Below are 22333 nucleotides of genomic sequence, written 5' to 3' on the forward strand. Positions count from 1 at the left end.
CATTACAGTATTGCTTATATAGTACTTATATTCTGTTTTCCACCAAGTTTTTCTGTTTTCCCATTGAACATGTGACTGCTCTTAATTGATTTTATTTGCTTTCTTTTAAACATACTCCCATTTTCAAAAACAGTGTATGGGAATTTTAGAATTTGAGTAACTCACTTGTATGCTTCTACCTCGGGAATGTGTTGATGATACTTCTTTCTTTTCAGTAGGGATATGTCCTCAGCACCAACTACTCCTCCATCAGTGGATAAAGTAGACGGATTTTCTCGGAAGTCCGTCAGAAAAGCCAGACAGAAGAGGTCGCAAAGTTCCTCACAGTTTAGGTCTCAAGGCAAGCCTATTGAGTTAACACCTCTGCCGCTGCTAAAAGGTAAGGCTCATGACCAGGTGATGGATTCCTTTTCAATTGATCTTTTTGTATCTGTATATAATTTTCGTTTTTGTAGAGTTCCATATTTGTTAAAATTCCGTGTTGCAAATTGAAGAGATGGGAGGTTTCTGACATGTTGAAGTTATTGGTGTGTGATACACCCACTCCCCCTTTTAAAGGGTTCAATTTAATATAAATAGCCATGGACAAATGAAAATAACTTATTATCAGAGAATCTCTCACATTGATAAGTAGAAAAACTGAATGCCACAGAAACTAATGAGGTCTGGGTCTGTGTTTTTCTTATTGTCTTCTGTTGACATTTAGATGTATACATCGTATGCAGTGACAACTACAAATTGTACAGATTTAATCACAGGAGGTAGACCTAGTAGAGGAGATGGTGCCATTAACTTACATATAGAAAATGATGTTTGAAATAATTCATTTTTTAAAATTGAGAAAAAATGGTCAGTAATTGATTACATGCATTTTTGTTTTCAGATAGTACAAATAGAAAAAGTATTTAATGATCATATTGTTTATGGAATTAATGTGAGAACTTTTTTTTCTAAATTAAACCTTTTACCTTTTGTTTGAGTATGTGGGTACTTTTTGTTCCTTTTAATTTTTATCTATTTGCTTTATGTTTATGAACAAGCATTGTTTGAAATGTATCCGAACATAGCATTTATAGCATGGAGCTATTAGAATCTACCGTTGAAGGTAGAATTTTGTCTGCTGAACACTTAAGAGTGAGGAGAAAGGGGACGTGAACAATACAATACACTTTACTGGCTCAGAGGAAATCAAAAAACTTGGTTGCTAGTTAGTTAGTGAACATTTATGTCTGTAACAATTTGTGAAATCGGAAGGTATTAAAAGAAAAACTGGAGTGTGACTAGAAAAGATCCTCAAAATGTAGCCTAGGATGTTTCAAACTTCTGTTTTTCCCGTATGAACATTTTTTTTAAGGGAGGAAGATTCATAAATGAGATTTCTATGTTTATACTTGAAATTGGTAAACATGAAATGAATACTATTACTGTAAAGATGATATATCTACAGTTAATGAAGATGAGCTCGTATGAGTTTGGGGGGAGAAAATTTTGACTAAAGTTTTTGCTGGTAAAAATGAAAATAGTCTTTATGAGGCTTTGGAAGAAAAATGAAGGAAAAACTCGCTAGGGATAAAAGTAACTGTACTTGAAATACAAAGTTGGGAGGTATATTGGATTCTTTAGTAGTTTATTTAATCTGAAATAGACATGTAATAGCTATTAGCATCTATATCTGGCAACGGATTTTATTCTGAGGAAGCAGTTTAAACTTTCTTAGGGTTAGAACAAATTTAAACTTTGTTATATTAATTTCTTGGGGCCCATGGTAAACATTTAAATTAGAACTTAACTGACCACTCAGAGCCATGATGTTGGTTTTGTGGGTAGTGAAAGAAGCATGCGTGAGAAGAATTTGGCACATGTTTTAATATTTTGTTGTTTCTTATCTCATTTTAAAAAAATTGTAATATATATATAACATAAAATTGACCATTTTACCTATTTTTAAGTGTGCATTAAGCATGGCATTAGGTACATTCACATTGTTGTATGTCCATCACCACCACTCATCTCTAAGACTTTTCATCTTTCCCAGCTGAAACTCTGTATCCATTAAACACTAACTCCCCATTACCCCTCCCCCTAACCTCTTTGCAACCACTACTGTCTCTGAATTTGACTACTCTAGGTATCTCCTATAGGGGGAATCCTACAATGTTTGTCTCTTTTGTGGTTGGCTTATTTCACTTAGCATAATGTCCTCAAGATTCATCCATGTTGTAGCATGTGTCAGAATTTCTTTCCTTTTTAAGGCTGAATAATATTCCATCGTGTGTGCGTGTGTGTGTGTGTATGTATATATATGCCATGTATTGTTTATCCATCTGTCAATGGATACATGAGTTCCTTCCACCTTTCAGTGATTGTGAATAACGCTGCTATGAGAACATGGGTGTACAAATATCGTTTTGAGTCCCTGCTTTCACTTGGGTATATACCCAGAAGAATTGCTGGAGCATATGTTTAATTTTTTGAGGACCTGCCATACTGTTTTCCACAGCAGCTGTACCATTTTACATCCCTACCAGCAGAGCCCAAGGCTTCTTCCAATTTCTCCACATTCTCACAGACACTTGTTATTTTCTTTTCCTTTTTTTTCTTTTCGATAATAGCCATCATAATGTGTATGAAGTAGTATTTCATTGTGATTTTTATTTGCATTTCCCTAGTGATTAGTGACATTGAGTATCTTTTCATGTGCTTTTTGGCCATTTGTATATCCTTTTCTCATATTTTAAGTGGAGTCTGATAGTATTGTAAAATTTCCAAGAATTCTGCTCTCCAAGAATATGATTTTTGTGAACTTGTTACGTTTTGCCAGCATAGGAGCATTGGAGAGCAACAAGATCATATAATACTAGATACATCCACAAGCTTAAATTCCAGACAGACTAAAAGTGATTCTTGTGTAATAAGCACGTTCTGGGAAAATATTCCGGGAAGCATTCCATAAATTAGATTTCCATATCTGTAGAATAACAAAGAAGTACAATCATGTATAGACTTTAGAAATGTGTATTTGTTCTTGATTATTATAGTGAATGTAAAGAGTTTGTTGAATAACATTTGTTTTCCTTACAATGGATTGACTTTTATTTGTGTGCCTTCTCACAACTTTAGGAGGTGGTTTATGAAATATAAGGAAAACATAAAAGGAATTTTTTTTTTTACCATTTCCTTAGGAAAAACCAGAGTAAATTATATATGCATGCCAAAGGGTAGTTATTGATTTAATTTTCTATAGAATTGTTTGGACTGAATTGGAAGGTTTAAGATAATTTTATTTGGGGGTGCAGTATAAACTGTAGTTGAATTTTGGGGGTTGCTTTAAAGAGTAAAGAAAAAACATGTCCTTAAGGTCTTTAATTTTAGGTGAGTTTGAAAACAGAAATTGTGTAAACATAGTAATTATGTAGCTCATCTTTTTAATATGTAATTTTTGAAAGCTCAAAAATTAGGTATTCATTAATCACTTGTTTTGTGTGTTTGCCTTATAAGAATGCTTATTATATGCATGGTAATATTTGACTGACTTATAAGTAACACTGCCATTATTTCTTAGCATTTTAAAAGTCTCTTCACTTGCAGCACTGTAACAAACTGAAAGGAAAGTTTCATCTCCTTTGCTCTTTTCCTAATAGGTGGGTTTTTGAAATTTGTATCAATGATGTTATTTTTCTGTAGACAGCAACACCAGCATGTAGTTTTGTGTAAATATATCAGAGTGACCTGGCTTTTCCTGCAATTGTGAAATTGCAGGATAGACCTTGACATGTAGACATTTGAGTTTTCTCCATAGAGTACTTCTGAAAATATTTTCAGAAGGTCCTAAAGTTTTTGAGCTTGAAGGACTTTCACTCATTTTCCTGATAAGGGGAATTCAGTAGAGGTTGAGTGCCTTATGTGCTTGATAAGAAAGTAAAGACTTGGATGCTTTCTGGGTGCCTGCACAGCAGGACATAAAGCAAGCTTGGACAGTTACCTAGGTAAGTCGCTGAATAAGGACAAAATAAACACTTAGGCAAATAGACACACACACATTAGTAACAATAGCAATAATAATAATAACTACTAGGGGTAGTCGTATCTGGTTAGGTGGTTTATGTTTTCTACCCACGCCGTATTTCCTTCTCGTTTTAACTTTAAACGATTATGTAAGTTTAGATTTGAGTGAGATGTTTTTGAAAGCTACCACCTCTTTGAAAATGGGATTATAATGAAAGTGGCATCATTGTTGCTAGCCTCACAATTCATCATAAATTTCTAAAGCATTTTGCTCATAGTTTGGACAGTCAGTATCAAACATTCCAAAAACTTTGATGGCTGGAGGTGCTGTTCAGCAGAAACTCTTTGCCCCTTGGTGTTGAAACCTTTAGATTGGTAACGTATTTCTGTAACACTAATTCTCTGATGTTTTTTTAACTCTACGCTTACGATTCAGCTTACATTTTTATTTTATAGGGTGACAGTTTGTAAGGACTTGAAAAATTCCAAGTTAAAACTAGTTTGTGTGCTTTTAAAATTATTGGATGGGATAATTCGTCTCTTTCATCTTTATCTGCTTTGTATAGTGTAAAGGAGCATACAGATTGAATTCCCAGTTTTATAATGGACTAGTGCTCTAAACTGTATTTATAATGCGAATGATCTCCTAAGAAATAATGTCCTCGATTTTGGTGTTCACTGTCTTCCTTATAGGTTATGCCGTGGTGTCGCATGGGAGGAAGTACACGGGCTTTGTTGCCTGCAAGAGTCCTGGCTAGCTTACTAGCTGTGTTGCCTGGGGCAAGCGAGTTAGCTTTGGAAAGCTTGGTTTTCTTGTCTGTCAAATGGGGATGATAATAAAAATCAAGAGACGCGGCAGTACCACATTCAATATATTACTAACTGTTGTCATTTAACTGGGATTTCAGAAGTTACAATATGAATAATGTGAAATTATTATTTGAGTTTTTGTATTTTCCTTGCAAAAAAGTTGAAACTGGAGATTTCTCTGAAAATTATGAAACAAGAGCATAGTTTTGAGGTCATGAACCTTTTTCAACCCCCCAAATACAAAGAAACAGTGTGCAAATGTGTTGAATTTAGTAGACTAGTTATTTTAAGCATCTTTACGTGGTGGTTTTTCACCTTCTGCATTGGTATCCTGCCACATTTTTTAGTGTAGTGCTTTTTGACTTATTCGTTTTTTGAATAGATAATACAGTTATATAGTTCAAATTCCAAAAGATACAAAAGGATGTATAATGAAAAATCTTCCTCCCAAGTCGGTTTTCCTAATTAGCTCCCCTTCCCAGAAACAGCCAGTCATAATATACTTGTATTGTAGGTATAGGCATTCTTAAACCCTTGAATGAATTTGAAATGCATTGAGCAGGCTGAAATTATATGCACATTTTGTATGAATTTGTCCATTTTTTAAGTGGGATAATTCCATAGCATTTTTCAAATTCTCAAAGGGGTGTCTGAATCAAAAAAGTTAAGAACCATTGATCTAGTTTGTACCTTAGATTAACGATGTATGTTCTTTTTTTTCTTTCCCATTATAGTTATATATACAAGATACTGAATATAATTCTTTGTAGGACCTTGTTGTCATTTATCTATTTTATATATAGTAGTTTGCGTCTGCTAATCCCCAACTCCTGCTTTATCCCCTCTCCCCCCACCCGTCTTCCTCTTTGGTAACCGTAAGTTTGCCTTTTATGTCCGTGAGTCTGTCTCTGTTCTGTAAATAAGTTCATTTGTAATTGATGTATATTCCTTAGGCAACTAAATTGTAGTGTGAGTGTGTGCGTATGTGTGAATGGTTTTAAAAAAATAATCGTAAGCTTTGCTTTTGAACCAGAAGAACATCTGTAAGTTAATAGGTGTTAACATACAGCTTTGCAGCCTTTGAAGCAATGTGGTAATATATTTCTTTGGGGGAAGAAATTATAAGATCTTGCGCAAAACCAGTATCAAATGACACTGTTATCATGTGTGAAAGATTATACTAGTTGTAGTGAAGAGGCATTTCATTCACTTTTAGGTGAGAATTTTATATATCTATATCTATATCTCCTAATAGTTTGTTTCTGTAGCATAGAGAAAATTCCCATACGAAGTCTCATGTGGGCCAAAATAAACTGAGAGTAAGCGTTCCTGATTCGTGAATCATTTAAAAGTAGGGTAAGCAGCTTGCATTCATATCCGTCCCATCTGAGTGTGATAATTACTGCTTAGTTCTTAACTTAGGGTTCATGGATTTCTCGTTGGGGATAGGGTGTGTGCATCGTGGATGGGCTTCAAGTTTCTAAGAACCTCCAAAAATTATATGTAAAGTTTCTGTGTAGGTGCATTTGGTTTTTTTTTTTGGAGGATAGAGTTCATTGCTTTCATCAACTTCTCAAAGATTTAGCTCTACCATTCCTGCTCTTTCCCCAGAGTTAAGAGCTTTTGGCTTAGACCAAAAGATTGGGAATTATTATTATTATTGTTTTTCCTGAGTATCATGTTAGCTTTATGTGTGTGCAGATGCATTGGATACTTACCAATAAATATTGTAAGCTTTAAACAGAATTCATCATAAAATGGGTCTCTCCAGGATATAACCCATCCAGGGCATAAAAATGTTAAGGTGCCAAATGAAACCTCTCCTAAGGTGAGGTGGTCCTTGTCTACTTAGAACTTTCTTCTCTTGACTTTGTATCATTCTTCAAGTTTCAGCACAAATGGGACCTTCTTAGGGACCATCCTTCATCACTTTTAAAAATAGTCTCCTTTGACGTTTCTATCACTCTGTTGTTTTTTGCATCATATTTATAATCTGAAATTATTTTATCTTTGTTCACTTGTATGTTATCTGTTTTTCCTCCCCCATGAGAATATAATCTTTGGTGTAGAAACCTTGTTTCTCTTATCTCTAGGGGCTAGATCAGTGCCTCATACATAGTTGGTATTCAATAAGTATTTGTTAGTAAATGAATGAATGTTGTTAGTTGAAAACATCGAGGTTATTAGTAATAGCACTATAGACATTTATTTTTCCTTTCTAAATATTAAATTTTGCCCCCCAAACCCAGGCCATGCAGATTTTATTTTAACTAGTAATTTACACAAATTTTTTTTTTTTTTTTTTTTTTTTTGCGGTACGCGGGCCTCTCACTGTTGTGGCCTCTCCTGTTGCAGAGCACAGGCTCCAGACGCGCAGGCTCAGCAGCCATGGCTCACGGGCCTAGCCACTCTGTGGCATGTGGGATCTTCCTGGACCGGGGCACGAACCCGTGTCCCCTGCATCGGCAGGTGGACTCTCAACCACTGCGCCACCAGGGAAGCCCTACACAAAATTATAAACTTGTTTAATGAAGACTTTTTATTTTTAAAGGATCAAATTGCTGAGTGTTCACTTAAAAAGCTGAGAGTGGTTTTCTTCTTTGGTAATTCTGCATGTTTCAGGTTAAAAACAGAAGTGACATCTTGTGGAGAGAGGATGGAGTGGATTTTATGTATGACAGACATTCCTTTTACTTAGGAGATTCATCACTTTCATTTTGTAGAAGTTAAGATATTAAGTATAGTGAAATTTCTTTTTTCTGCTGGTGTTTGGGGACTGAATTACAGGCTGATCAGATCACCAGGCTTTCTTTCTTTATATAGTTTAAGAGAGAATAGCATATCTGATATTATAATGGACTTTCAGAGCAGTGTTTTATGGTCAAATTTTCTCTTGTCTTTAAAACTTTTATAATAATGTAAGCTCTTAATATTAACTAGATTTTGTAGTGCTTGAAAAAAAACAGTAAAGTTTCTAGATATTACAAAACGGCTAACTAAAGTAGTTCTTCGGTTTGTTTGTCAGTAATGACATTCTCTTTTACCACTTAAAAATATTTTTCTACCTTTTGTATTGTAAGATTTCATAAAAACAAAACAGGGATCTTATTTTTATATTATAGTAGAATTATGCATAAAGGAACTTATTAAACAGTATAATATTATTATATTATTACCTAATAACAGTATATACCTAATATATGTAACATATTACCTGAGGGAGGCAGGTGGCCTCTCTGAGGTAAGAATGGAGGCTCTGGGGTAACACACACGTAGGTTCGAATTCTAGGTCCACTCACAGACATGTGACTTCCAAGCACTGGTTTTTTTATCTCCAAAACTGGGAGAGGAACCCACTTCGTAAGGTCAGATTAAGTGCCATCAAGCAGGTAACATTTAGCTCAGTGCTGACGATGTTGTAGGAGTTGAAGAATATTAACTATTATAATTATAGGAAGAACTGTGTAGTGTAAAATGTATGCCAGTGTTTCAGTTGATTATTTCTTTAATACATTACATGAATTATTTACACTTAAGGAAGAAAAATATGGAGTATGTGGAGCTGTGAGAGTTAGACTTTTAAAGCAAAAAGGAGAACTGCTTCTTGTGGAACAATCTCAGCATTACTGTTTAGTCAACATTAGTTTGAAACTGACTTCTCATTTCAGGAATAAGAACTTAAGGTGGCTAATGTGATTATTTTCAAGGGAAATTCCATTTGTGGAGAGTTAACCAGGAGAAATTATTGTTAGGTAAACTCATTTTGGAAGTTGTCTAGTAGGACAGGATCTGCAAACTTGTTGTGATTGCTTACTCCTATCAGTAAAAAATAATGTATATTTCTGTTTATATGTTGCACACATGTGCTATTATACGAATATATAATGCATGTTAAGAATATACACAGACATAGAAAGTTAAAAAGGATGATACTGGAAAATAAAATGTGTAGATGTTCTTAATACTTAATTTTTTTACCTCCTTTTCCCTTGCTCACCTCCCAGCACATTCACTAACCCTAACACATCTTTGTTTTGACATTTTGCTTCATAGAGAGAACCTTCTCTTCAGGTTTTGAGCCTCGTTAATTTTGTAGCATTTTGTTTTGAGCCAGAAAGAGTTGACATTGGAGCCAGATGTGGAGAGTGAATGAGAAAACTTCTTTCTTTATCTTATTGAGGTTTTTGTCTAGGCTTTTGAATTTATTGCACCTTAAAGAAACAAAATCTGAATGGAGGATTTTGCCAGTTTAAGGAGTATCATAGAAGGTTCTTTGTCGAGGGCTCTTATTTTGCTGTTGATGGGTGGGTTTCAGAGTGTCCTTAACCCTCTTGAAATTCCAGGCAGTTTTTGTGTCTCTGTGCAGATTGACATTTTTTTGGGCAGAGGGTTTAGAGCTTTCATCAGATTCTCAAAGGAGTTTCCCTAAGGGCTAGCAACCATTGCCTTGGGTGGTAGGTGTCAGTTTCCTCACTCAGAGCAGAGAGAGAGAATTTGTCATATAATTCCTTTCTGTAGAAGGGAGATCTCATGTCAAGAGGTTTCTCCTGCATGTGTTTTCTGATTTTTAATTCTTTTTTTTTTTGATTTTTAATTCTTTTTGATACCAAACAGAACTTTAAAAGGTATTTGAGGGTAGAAGTTACTACATGACCCCAGTGTGGTTGTTTGGAAATTTTTGATCAGCGTCATTTGAAAAATTAAGCTGCTTGAATAGAACTACCATTGGTAAAACTGAGAGTGCCTGTAAAATAGCGTTTTCTCTGGAACAGCTGTGGACCTGGAAGAAGTCGGGAGGAGAAACTCAGGTTCTCTTTGCTGGTGAAGAAATAAGTTAGTAACCAGTGAAGGAGAAGAGAAGCAGTATCTCTTGGTCCTGCTGTGTGCCAGGTGAGGTACCACATGGTGTCACATTGAAGCTTCCCAACAACACCAAGAACAAGGGATGTTTGCTGTTGACTGCGGGTGGAGAGAGCCTGAGTTGGGACCCCAGTTCCATCCGGTTCCAAAGCCAGGGCCTTTTCCATTATGTGCATTAGTGGTGGATGAACACAGGTGAGCACTGGAGCTAACAGCCTGCTTGTTCATGCTGTGCTGGGATGATTTATTACGTGAATCATCTTACTACCTCTTGTAAGAACCCTGAAAATTGTGAGGAGACTGAGGTGACGAGAAAGAGAAGTGGAGAATAGAAGCGGGGGGAGCAGCCAGGCTGGCAGTGGCACTGTGGGTGGTGGATGGTGACAGGGAAGAGTTGAGGAAGAGCAGCAGGCCTCACAGACTCAGCTCCTTGGAAAGGCCAAGGCAGTGCCACCAAGAGGCAGACAGGAAGGACAGCCAGCACCTCACGTTGGCAGGGAGGGGGAGATGCCTCTCTGGACCCCTGTGGGACACAAATGCTGTCACCATAAAGGCGGGAGAGTTAGAGTTTGGTAAACAGGTAGCATTCTGGCAGTGGTATTTTTTACCATCATCTTCCCATCTTTGGGAACTAGCATATTGTAGGAAAGGATATGGGTTCAAGCCTGGGTGATAATTCCACGTCTGTGATTTGAGATCAGGTATTTAACCTCTTTGGAGCTTCAGTTTCCACTTTTGTAAAATGGGACTCATACATCCCAAGGTGGTTGTGAGGAATGAGATAATGTGGGTAAACTGCTAATGTGTGGTCGGTGGCCTAATAAATATTCCTTCCCTTGTTTGTCTGTTTGCCATTGATCTTTCTTTGAGTCACTCCTGTGGGCCTGCATCGTGTTTCAGAATACACAGTGTTGTGAGGGAAGGGGTCTGGCAAAAGTTCCTCCATTTATGTAGGCACCATGAAGGACTTTCATCTTAAGGTGAGGTTACATTTTATGTAATTAACCTGCCGTTGCTAGTGCCTGGAACACTGTTCAAAGTCAAACGTTAAAACATTAAAAAGAACGTGGAGAAAATTGGGACTTGCCACCATTTCAGGAAAAGTACTGTCTTCTAACAAGGAAGATGAAGGCTTTGGAATTAGCCTTTCACCAAAGCAAGCCCAGAAGACAATATCTGGGAATGGAGGGGTTGCGCCTTTGCCATACCTAATAAGGATATACAGTGAGAGTTCAGAGCGGTTTCAGGCTCCAGAGGACCTCTCATACATTCTTATATTAGCAGTTTGGAAATCACAGCTACATTGTACCTTCCACCTTATAGGCATGTACCACTTTTCTTTTTGAATGAGTATTTTGAATTCAAGGACATTTGTAGCAAAAATGAAGCTTCTTTTGCGGGTCAGAAGGCTATTTCAACCTTTGACTCATCAAGTTAACTTTTCAGAAAGATATAGTGATGAATCAGAAGAATTGGTGTTTTTCCCTAATTTGTGAGCAAAAGTCAAAATGACTTGAAAGCAGTTTGATACAAGGGACTTTCTAAAAAGTAAAAGGATGTTTCAGTACTCTCTGTTCTGCCTTGTCTTCCATGCATTCATCTGTGTTTGCCTCTTCAACTACATCTACAAGTGGTATAACTAACTGGTGTTTTTAACGATACCTAAGCATTTAGAAATAAATAAAGTTCACTTCACTTTAAGAAAGCTTAAAGATATTTTAATCAATAACAGTTAAGATGAAGTTCTAAAACTTAGTTCCTTCAACTTGGGATGTGGCTGGTTCTTGGAGGCTTATAAGTTTTTAGCTATGAGGAACCTTGATGTAACCTTTGGCTGCTGAGAAAACCTTGTGCTTTACTATCTAGAGTTAGTTATTTCCTAAAGATTTTGGATAGAGCTATACTTTATTGTGTTTAGATTTACATTTTGACATTGTAAAAGGCATTTCAACTAATGGAATTTGTTTAGGCATTTCTGGTTTAGTGGTATGTTCTAGAAATGGTATATACTTTAAAATACCCTTGGGCTTAGGAGTGGTAGACCCTATACTCCTACTCTTGAATTATGGTGAGACTCGAATGAAATAAATGGTGTGCAAGTATTTTTCAAAGTATATATGAAGCAAATAGCTATGAAAGGAGTCTGCATATGACCTGGCTAAATCAGTCACATCCAAAGGCCTTAAATTCTCATTTTTGAAATTTTTCTGTGGGCTCTGTAATTCAGTTCATTCGTTCATTCATCAGATTTCTACTGTGTGGTGTGATGTACTAGGCACTGTCCTGGGAACACAGTGATGAGCAAAACAAGAAGATTGATGAGGTACTTCTGAAAAGGCCATTGTAGCTGGAGGTCAGAGACTGATGGAACTATTTAGGTCATTGGGCCAAATCATCCAGGCTGGGTTAAAGTTTGTCCTTGACTCTGAGGGCATTTGTACATAGCCGTAAATATACAACGACAGAGTATATAAATCACCCACAAACCTCCTACCTAGTCATGAGTATTTTTCCCTCATGTTTATATATTCTTGTGTTATGCTTTAAAAAAATTTTGTTATGTGTAATGATTAATACCATTTAAATTACTTTGAGATAGTCTTATTATTGGAGTTGGAATTTTAAAAAGTTCTTTTTTCTTGTTGTCATCTTATGATACTGGGGTTTCTTTGAAAACAAATTGCTTAATCATTGCTTGCTTTTTGAAAATTATTACCAATGTACTTTCGCACTATAAACATGAAATGTACAAACTGTAAAAAAAAGGTATCAAGTCCTTTAAAAACTAAATAAAATCCATCTGTAGGTCCAGCTACATACTCTGTAGATGGCACTGTGTTATTAAAGTGCATGATCTTAAGTTTTCATGTGTTTTAATTCACTGTTTTATGAACTGCTGCTTGGAATAGTGGGGAACATAATAGATTAGATTTAATTCATTAACAGAAGAAAGGTTTAGAAAGATCAGAGCTAGCATTATTGTCAGCACCACTTAAAGGTCATTAAATGAGAATGCAGGCAACAGTAAAACCAGTTAGGCAAAGCAATTAACATTAGTAAGTGTTATGGTTACTGCAAAGATTGAGAAAAATAAATAATTGAAAGTATTTTAAATCTGACAAATTGAATGAAGTTAAAAATCGAATCCACCTACTTGTCATTTGCTAATTTAAAATTTTCCTGAGCTATTATGATTTAAATTATTGAGTGTTATCTGTGCTGCATTCTGTAGGTGGTGAAAATTGAGCGGAGTGAGTGCTTTTCAGTACCAGTGCTTGAAGCAGAACTGAATTTGTGATGGTGTACATAAGGAAAAAGCATCATCTGTGATTATCTCAGACTGTGACTTGTGGGGAAATCCAGCAAAATAAGTAAAAGAACTGTAGAGTCTGGAGTTTTTGACAGTCAGGGCTTAAAGAACCACTCTTGTACCTTAGTGGTTAATGAATTTCAAAATGATTTTAGAATCAATGTACACACCTCTAAGTGCAAATCTATATTTAATATTAATATACTCTTGGTAAAATTATATTTTTTTACAGTTTTACTTAATGGAATGTTTTATTTTCTGTGTTAAAGTAGGTAGGACACTTTACCCACATACATTTCCTGGCTAGAAAGATATCCTTTTTTTATTTTGTACTGTCTTTTAAGAGAATAATTTTACATCATAGTTAATGATTTATACTCATTTCTCCATAAATGCAAGGATAATTAAGTAGTTATTTGCCTCTTTCTTGGTGAGAAAGTTGTGATGTTTTGCTTGACTCATTTGGAAATGATGAGAGATCAAGAACTTCTCCACAGGGTGGTTTTGAGGATTGAATGCGTTAATATAACTAATGCTCAGAGCAGGGCCCAGATCATGGCAAGTATTATATAAATGTTAGCTATCTTTGTCATTGTTGTTACTGTTATTATCATTTATTTATAAATACTACTTAATTGTTTGTATCTTAAGGCTTGGGTTTCAAGTGGATCCTGTAAAGATCTATTTTTGTATACTATGTTTGGGAAATGGGTGTTTTGATTTTTAAAATCTATTTAGTCTACACATAGACAAAATTGTTTAAGTAAAACAGTATAGCACTATGTATTACATTTGCTAATGGACTTGAGAGAACATTTAAAATGAATTTTTGAGTGAAGTAACATTTGAAAGCTGTCAAAAAAAAAATTACTGAACCCAAGGGCTAGTCTAGCCAAGAGTGAGCTGCATTGCGTTATGTTCACCTAGAGCATTGCGTTCACCTGTCTTCCCCAGCTGGTGCTTTGCGGGGAGAGTGGGTTGGGGAGTTGCATGTGTGTGATGACACTGAATGAACATTGTCACTGTGAAACATTAGGAGGGACCGTAGGTGGTTGCTAAATGGAGTTAAGATGTTGTTGGATGCCACCTGGACAGATAGGGAAATAGCTATCAACCTAACATCTTTCATTTAGTGGGAACACTGAAAAATTGTAAAACAAAACAAAACACCAATCTCCACCCCCCCACCCCCCCACCCCCCCAGCCCACCCCAATCTAAAGAGTTTGCTAGGAGTTTTGCAAAAGTATCTTTGGAACAAGTGGCTTAGAATATGAGTTTCAAGTGTATTAGAAGTTTTTCTTCACCTGTGAGTTTTTGCCTAAAGCTATTTTTATGAACTGAGATTATGGATTTGTTGTGCATGTGTAATTTTGATTAGCAGTGAAACCTGTATTTAGTCTTTATTCAGGCCTAGACCTAGAAAGTTTTCTTTTTCCCCCATGGGAAGTTGAGGTTATTACAATGTCCAAAGCACTCTTTTCTCAAACTTAACTCAAGATAATGAGTATTCTCATTGATATGTCTTCAGTTTCTGTTGAGAAATAATGAATTCAAATAAAATAAGTGACCGTGAATTGAAAATATTCATAAAAGCAGAGTGTACATACATTTGAAGTAGGTATATAATGAGGGAAACCAAGGCTCCAAGAAATCACTGGCAGTCCAAAGTTGAATTGGAATGTTAATCAGAAAAGAACTCTCTCTTCCAAGTTACCTATCTCCTTGAGCTGGTAGATGCTGCTGTTTCTGTTCGACTTTGAATTTTTACTTGTTATCTAAAGATTTAAAATAAAGACTCAAAGACTGAAGACAAGAAAGCTTCAGTCAAGGCAAGGCACCTTATGTGTGTCCCATACTCTGCTGAAGCTTGAGACACTTCCCAGACTTTTTTCCCCATCTGTTTAGAAATTTTTTTAAAACAAAATTTCAACATTTGTTTTTCGTTCTCTGTTTCTCTTGCTTAGTTTTTTTCTTCAGGTGGGTTTACTTCAGGCCATATTGAGCTATGGCCAGGTCAGAAGTACAGAGGTAGCATGGGAAGCTAGGGAGACTGATGATTAAGACACAAAGATGTTGCATGTCTAGCAAGGTAGAGTTAATGGAAAGAGGATAGATTTGTGAGCCAGCAGCCAAAAGTCTTGGAATTCCAGTCAGTTTTCTTTGCAAACTGGGTGACTTTGGACAAATGACCTTCTCAGAGCCTCAGTCTACTCATCTGTAAAGTGATAATATCTGCCTTGCGGGATTAGTTTGAGAGGCCATGTCTGTGATATGTCTAGACCAGTACCTCATACATGGTAGACACTTGGTAATTGACACTCGTCATGATATTTCCATCCTTGGGGTCAGGGCCCATGTCCATTTATGATTGTATTCCCATTGTCTAGGATAGTGCCCGCCCCCCACATCTTCCCTGCTCATTGAGTACCTGTTGAGTGAAGCCATCCTTCAGGTAGGAAAGGAATTCTTTATGTATGTAAAGCAGTGCTGACTCATTCCTTTTTGTTTTCTGATTTGTATCTTAAATATTCTTTTAACAAATGTATATATCAGTATGTATTTTAATGTGTAATGTAGTTGTCTAATAAAGTGAGCATAGCTTTAAAGACAAATGTTTATGTAAGTTAACCTTAAAAATGCATTCCAGTATACATTAGGTGCAAACAAATCCTGTTTGATTCCACTTATACGAGGTACCTAGAATAGTCAAATTCACAGAGTCAGAAAGTACATTGGTAGATGCCAGGGGCAGGGGTGGGGGTGGGGGGTAGGAAGAGGGAATGGGGAGTTAGTGTTTAGTGGGGACAGAGTTTCAGTTTAGGAAGGTAGAAAATTTGGGAGATGGATGATGGTGAGAGTTGCACCACAATGTGAATGTACTTAGGGCCACTGAACTGTACAGTTAAATATGGTTTAAAATCGTATGTTTTATATTATGTGACTTTTACCACAATAAAAAAAACAAACAAGACAAATGTTTATGATTATGGCCCACTCTGGTTAGCTGGAAAGGTGCTGCTTTGGACAGAGCACAGTCTCTGAAAGGATTATCAAAAGTTGCTAAGTGCTGGACTTCGCTGGTGGCGCAGTGGTTAAGAATCCACCTGCCAATGCAGGGGACACAGGTTCGAGCCCTGGTCCGGGAAGATACCACATGCCGCGGAGCAACTAAGCCCGTGCGCCACAACTACTGAGCCTGCGCTCTGGAGTCCGTGTGCCACAGCTACTGAAGCTCGCGTGCGTAGAGCCCGTGCTCCGCAACAGGAGAAGCCACCGCAATGAGAAGCCCGCGCACCACAAAGAAGAGTAGCCCCTTCTCGCTGCAACTAGAGAAAGCTCACACGCAGCAATGAAGACCCAACACAGCCGTAAATAAATAAATAAATTTATATTAAAAAAAATGTTGCCAAGTGCTTTGAAAGGCTTCCTCTTCTGGTTTTATCTTTGGTCTCTGCAGCTGTGATTGAGAGCTGGCTGTGACATGGAGTGAGTGTTTATAGAATGAATGAATATGGTGGTCATTCAGATATCAAAATTTCGTGGGGTCTTCACTGGGTGATTTTTATTTGATCAGCTTTGAAAAGCAGAAATAGTATGCAAACATTAAATGAATTTTAGTACCTCCTTGACAGTAAAACCAACTCAGTTTCCTGTCACATCTCGGGTTTGGACCAAACAGATTTGCTGGTTCACAGTAATTGCTGCTGACACTAACCTGGCACTTTGCTGCTCTCCTTAAAATACACCATAGAGAAGTTTCCTCTGAGCTAGAACCTAGGACCTGAAAAGCATCACGTTTGTATAGTCTCCTCTGGATGGGGGATGTTTGAGTGAAAGAGTGAGCTGTGGGAGAGAATGTGGATGTTCTAGTCTTTTCTCTCACTTTGGCCCCTCTTGCCTTGTAGGGATTTATGTCAGCTCAGACACACCCGTTCTGGCTCACCATGATTAATGAGAGAGAAGTGCTGTAAAAGTTACTACCCTGGTGCTCTGTGTAGTTTCTCTTTCCTCTTAGGTGGACTTTTTTCTTCACCCAGTCTGTCTTTACTTTTGTTTGGTGTGTGTTCAGGAAATCTAAAAAGACTTATTTTAATTCTAGCCTTAAGCAAACATAATTAAAAAGGAAAAGTTTCTGTTGGCTGTTGCAGGAAGCCCTCCCTGCTTCTACCCCCTGCCTCCCACCCCCTATATATTTTTTTAATACTCAGGAAGAAGTGAATTTTAGGTTATTCATGTTTCTATCCCTTCATTAGTGAGTATAATTAAGAGGTGCAAGGATTTGATGTGGCTTGCTAAAGTTTTAAGTAACATGAGAAGCACACTTCATGGTTCATATTTTTGAAAATCCGTACAGTATTTGGGAAGATTTTCTTTTACTAGAAACCTCATTTTCTGGGCTCTTCATTTTGCTATGCATACTTTGATAAGACTCAATCTATCTGTCCTTGTCCTTTGTACTTGAAAGGAGATGCAGTGTATATTCTGAATAGACCAGTCTATGACCCTGGGAGGCCTTTCTTTGGTGAGCATAGCTTCAGATACGGAGGTAATCAGGATCTGTCACCCAGAATTTCCTTTCTTCCCGAAGCCCCATTTCCAAACGTCAAACATAAACTAAGCCCCTAAACTCTGGCAAGCTCTTTCATTTAACCATCTAAACAGGTTCTGTTTCAGTTCTAAAAAAGGTGATTTGCCCTCACCCATTAAATACTTAGGTTTCAATTTTTTTTTTTTTTTTTTTTTTTTTTGCGGTACGCGGGCCTCTCACTGCTGTGGCCTCTCCCGTTGCGGAGCACAGGCTCCGGACGCGCAGGCTCAGCAGCCATGGCTCACGGGCCCAGCCGTTTCGCGGCATGTGGGATCCTCCCAGATCAGGGCACGAACCCGTGTCCCCTGCATCGTCAGGCGGACTCTCAACCACTGCGCCACCAGGGAAGCCCAGGTTTCAAATTTTTAAGAAAATATTTTGTGAGGGAGAGTGGACTGTTAACATTGATTATCTTTGGGGAAATAGGAATGGAGGTTTTCACTTTCTACCGTGACATTTAAAAAAATTTAAAAAACAGAACAGGGCTTCCCTGGTGGCGCAGTGGTTGAGGGTTTGCCTGCCGATGCAGGGACACAGGTTCGTGCCCTGGTCCGGGAAGATCCCACATGTTGCGGAGCGGCTGGGCCCGTGAGCCATGGCCGCCGAGCCTGCGCGTCCGGAGCCTGTGCTCCGCAACGGGAGAGGCCACAGCAGTGAGAGGCCCGCGTACCGCAAAAAAACAAAACAAAACAAAACAAAACCAGAACAGTAGTCCTGTGTCTGTTTTCCAAACTAGTGAAAGTAAGCAAACTAGTGGGAATAAAATGATCCATTTAACATTGGTGATCATTAGATTAAGCCTCAGTTGTAATGTGAGAAAATATATTCAGGAGTCTTTCCATACAGCATAAATGTTTATACTGAAGGTAATTAATAATCGAAAGTATTATTGATGTATGTATGTCTGTCCTTCCATCCTTCCATCCTCCATGCACCCATCATCCATCTACCCATCTGTCTGTATCAGTCAAGGAACTGTGACCTCAACTTGTGATCTCTTTAATATAATTGGTTTCTTTTCTATAAGGAAAGAGCTTTAATTGCTCATCTATCTGGATAACCTTGAAAAAACATTATTTTTAACGTTTAGAAGGAGGGTAAAGTACTTGGTAATTTTCAGAAATGTTGTGTAGGACATTGAAAAGGTAAATTCTATCCGTGTGAAATCCTTTATTCTCACAGTTTTCTGAAATTCTTATCTTGGTGATTTTATTTCACAAAGAACTCAGCTCCCTGGCTGTCATACACCACACTTTAATGAGCTATACAGTAATTTGTGACTTGTGCTCTCTCCTTTTCTAATCAGCTTATCATCTGATCAACATCATGCCCATTCTGTTACCAGCCTGGCGCTGTTTGTCAACCCCTCTTTTTTTTTTTTTTGTGGTACGCGGGCCTCTCACTGTTGTGGCCTCTCCCGTTGCGGAGCACAGGCTCCGGACGCGCAGGCTCAGTGGCCATGGCTCACGGGCCCAGCCGCTCCGCGGCATGTGGGATCTTCCCGGACCGGGGCACGAACCCGTGTCCCCTGCATCGGCAGGCGGACTCTCAACCACTGCACCACCAGGGAAGCCCCCATCATACCCATTCTGTATCAATTTACTTTAGAATTGAAATTTTCTTTTTGTGTAATGCCATTAGAGAAACCAAGAGAGCTTAGTGGTTTGTTTTCGATTTGCGGGGGGGGGGGGGGTAAAAAGATATTGAATCAGCTTTTGCTGTTTAATAAACCATTCCAAAACTTGGTGGCTCAAAACACAGCCCGTTATTTAGCTCACCATTCTGTGGTTTGGCCGCTGGGGCTGGGTTCCGCGACGTGATGGTCCTGGCTTCTGCTGGGCTCACTCTTGCACCTGCAGTCAGCTGGCGCATAATGGAATCTTTCACATATCAGATGGTTGGCTGACCGTTGATTGGCTGTGGCTACAGGGGTGTCTGGGCTGTGTGAGTCTCAACATTTGGCAGGTTAGCCTGGTTTTCTTTACGTGGTAAGTTGCGGGGTTCTGTGAAGCAGTGAGGGAGGGCAAGCTTTAAGGCTTAAGTACTTTTCAGATCTCTTGCGTTATGTTTGCTGTTATCCCACTGGCCACAGCAAGTTACAAGGGAGCTGAACTCCCAAGGGTGGAGAAAGACTCCACCCCTTTGTGGGAGGAGCTGTAAAATTATACTGCGATGTCATGAATACAAGGAGGAAAAGAATTTGTGGCCATTTTTGCAGTCTGCCACAGATATTCTGAGGACTTCAGATCTTGGTTCAGTGGATATTGTCTCCTTTTTGAAATACACGTAGAATCTACCGCCACTTTTCACTTCTGGTGCTACCTCTTAGTTCAGTCCATGATCACCTTTTGCCTCCTTACAGGTCCCTTGCTTCCACCCTTGCCCCCTGTGCTCTACACAGCAGCCAGAGCAAACTTTTCGAATAAAAGTCAGATCATGTTCAAAACCTTCCATTCACCTCCTATCTCTTTCAGAATAAAATTTAAATTCCTTACTAAGGCTGCAATACTACACGATACAGTCGTTTCTCTGACCTCATCTTACATCACTCTTCTCCTCACTCATCCTATCCTATCCAGCTACACTTCCCTTCTGGCTGTTTCTCAGATACACTAAACGTGCTCCTGTCTCAAGGCTTTGCGTTTGCTGTTTTCTCTGCCAGATATCCTGCATGGCTCCCTCCTTCACTTCTTTTAGGTTTCTTTTATGTGTCACCTTCTCAGAGAGGCCTTCACTGGTATCCCTATGTATAATAACAGTCTTTCCTACCAATCTCTGGCTGGCTTTATTTTACTCCCTAGCACTTACCACCACCTGACGTGTTTTTCTCTCTCCTCCAGTTAGAACGTAAGCTCCTTGAGGGCTGCAACTGAGTGTTTATCCACAGTGACTAGAACAGTGCCTGGTGCAGGGTATATGCACCCTGAGCCTCAGTGGAATGACTGTTAAGTGAAATTCATCACCTGGTCTCAGTGGTGGCTCTTCCCTAGAGCTGGTGATACTTGTGTCCTATCGTTGCTGGGCTAGAGGCAACGTCGCTCCTCCCCTTGCCCAGTGCTCAGCTGGACTGGTGTAATGATATTTAATGAAGTTTTTATCCTACTTCCCTTAGAAATTTTTAAACAATTTAGAGTTACTGGTTTTTGGATCATTTTTCTTTATAAATGTCTATCTTCATGGACTCAGAAATGTAATTATTCTATTTTATCCTGATGGCTTAGGTAAATACATAAATACTTATGTTTTTTTGCAGAGGGTGGCACACAGCAAACTCTCTGGGCTAGACGTGGAGGCTCAGTTGTTGTGGTGTTAATACCTTCTTCTTGTACTCTTGAAATTCCTTCAGTCCCCAAGCCCCTTTTTCTTAGGCCTGTATACCAAATTCAGGTCCTACTGGGCTAGGCTTCCCTTGAGCTTTAGCTAACCCAGGCATAGGGTTGCTGTCCTTCAAGTGTAATTTGTCTCTCAAATGGCTTTGCTGTAGCTGCCTCTCAGGCCTTGAATCTGAATTGTTAGTCCACAGGAGTTTACCATCTGCAGGTATGTGTTTGTAACATAGAGTCAAACCTCTAATTTGGAATAATGAGATGGGACGGGAATGAGTAGGAGGAAGGGCAGTCTGGCTTAGTGAAGCCTCCAAATCACAGAATACTTGGAGACAATTATATGATTTTTAAATTATAATGTATATTATAGACTAATATGTAACTGAGACATAATGAGCTGTGCGAGCAGCAGTATGGAAATATTCACAATTCACAACAGGCGTACAGAATAAGCTAAGAATGGTAAGCAGCAAAGTCTTTGTGAGGGTTATTTGACTCAGAATTTGAAGGCTAATCCAAAGAACCTGAAGAATCATAAATTTCCTGAAAGCTTTGATTTGAAAAAGTTACTGATTTTTGTATAGAGCGTTCCCAATTAGTGAAGACCTGAAAGTATGCAGGTACAGATGGACTTGTACTTGATCATAATCACATTCTTCAAGTTTAAAGTGGACATTTGGAAGAGAAGGAGCTGTGACAGGTGGTCTCACTGCCTCAACTTCCTTCCTTGGAAGTTCAGGTAATCCTCTGTGGAAACATCTTCTCCCATCCTAGAAAGTGGGTGAATATGTATTAATTTCTGTTGCCCCAAAGCTGGTTGAGTTAGGAAGTTGGAAAGCAAAACAAGAGGAATTTAAAAATAATTTAGTGGAAAGAGAGTGCTCATAAATGGCAGCAGGGATTGGGGGACTGTTCTGGTCACTGGCTTTTTTTTTTTTTTTTTTTTTTTTGCGGTACGCGGGCCTCTCACTGCTGTGGCCTCTCCCATTGCAGAGCACAGGCTCCGGACGCGCAGGCTCAGGGGCCATGGCTCACAGGCCCAGCTGCTCCGCGGCATGTGGGATCTTCCCAGACCAGGGCTCAAACCCACCGGCAGATTCTCTTTTTTTTTTTTTTTTTTGCGGTACGCGGGCCTCTCCCGTTGCGGAGCACAGGCTCCGGACGCACAGACTCAGCGGCCATGGCTCACGGGCCTAGCCGCTCCGGGGCATGTGGGATCTTCCCGGACCGGGGCACAAACCTGTGTCCCCTGCATTGGCAGGCGGACTCTCAACCACTGCGCCACCAGGGAAGCCCATGGTCTCTGGCTTCTTATGATGGTATGGACAGGGTTAAGAACATGCACTTTGGAGACAGGCTAAGGTTTTAGTCCAGATTTTGCCATTTACTGTTTGAGTGATCTTATATTATTGAACCTCTCTACATGTCAGTTT

At 38.6% G+C, this 22333-nt stretch overlaps 1 protein-coding gene across 4 annotated transcripts in view; it reads left to right on the forward strand.

The window, feature by feature from the left end:
- PPP2R5E (protein phosphatase 2 regulatory subunit B'epsilon) overlaps positions 1-22333 on the forward strand; it is a 152672-nt gene that overhangs the window by 2832 nt on the left and 127507 nt on the right. For 3 of the 4 annotated variants that reach the window (XM_060141711.1, XM_060141728.1, XM_060141737.1), the window contains exon 2: positions 216-379. In XM_060141711.1, coding sequence (XP_059997694.1) covers positions 223-379 — 157 coding nt within the window. In that variant the 5' untranslated portion in view covers positions 216-222. The remainder of the gene's footprint in view (positions 1-215; positions 380-22333) is intronic. The other variant, XM_060141718.1, reaches the window with a different exon arrangement.

Source organism: Lagenorhynchus albirostris, chromosome 1 (assembly GCF_949774975.1).
Source record: "Lagenorhynchus albirostris chromosome 1, mLagAlb1.1, whole genome shotgun sequence".
NCBI lineage: Eukaryota > Metazoa > Chordata > Mammalia > Artiodactyla > Delphinidae > Lagenorhynchus > Lagenorhynchus albirostris.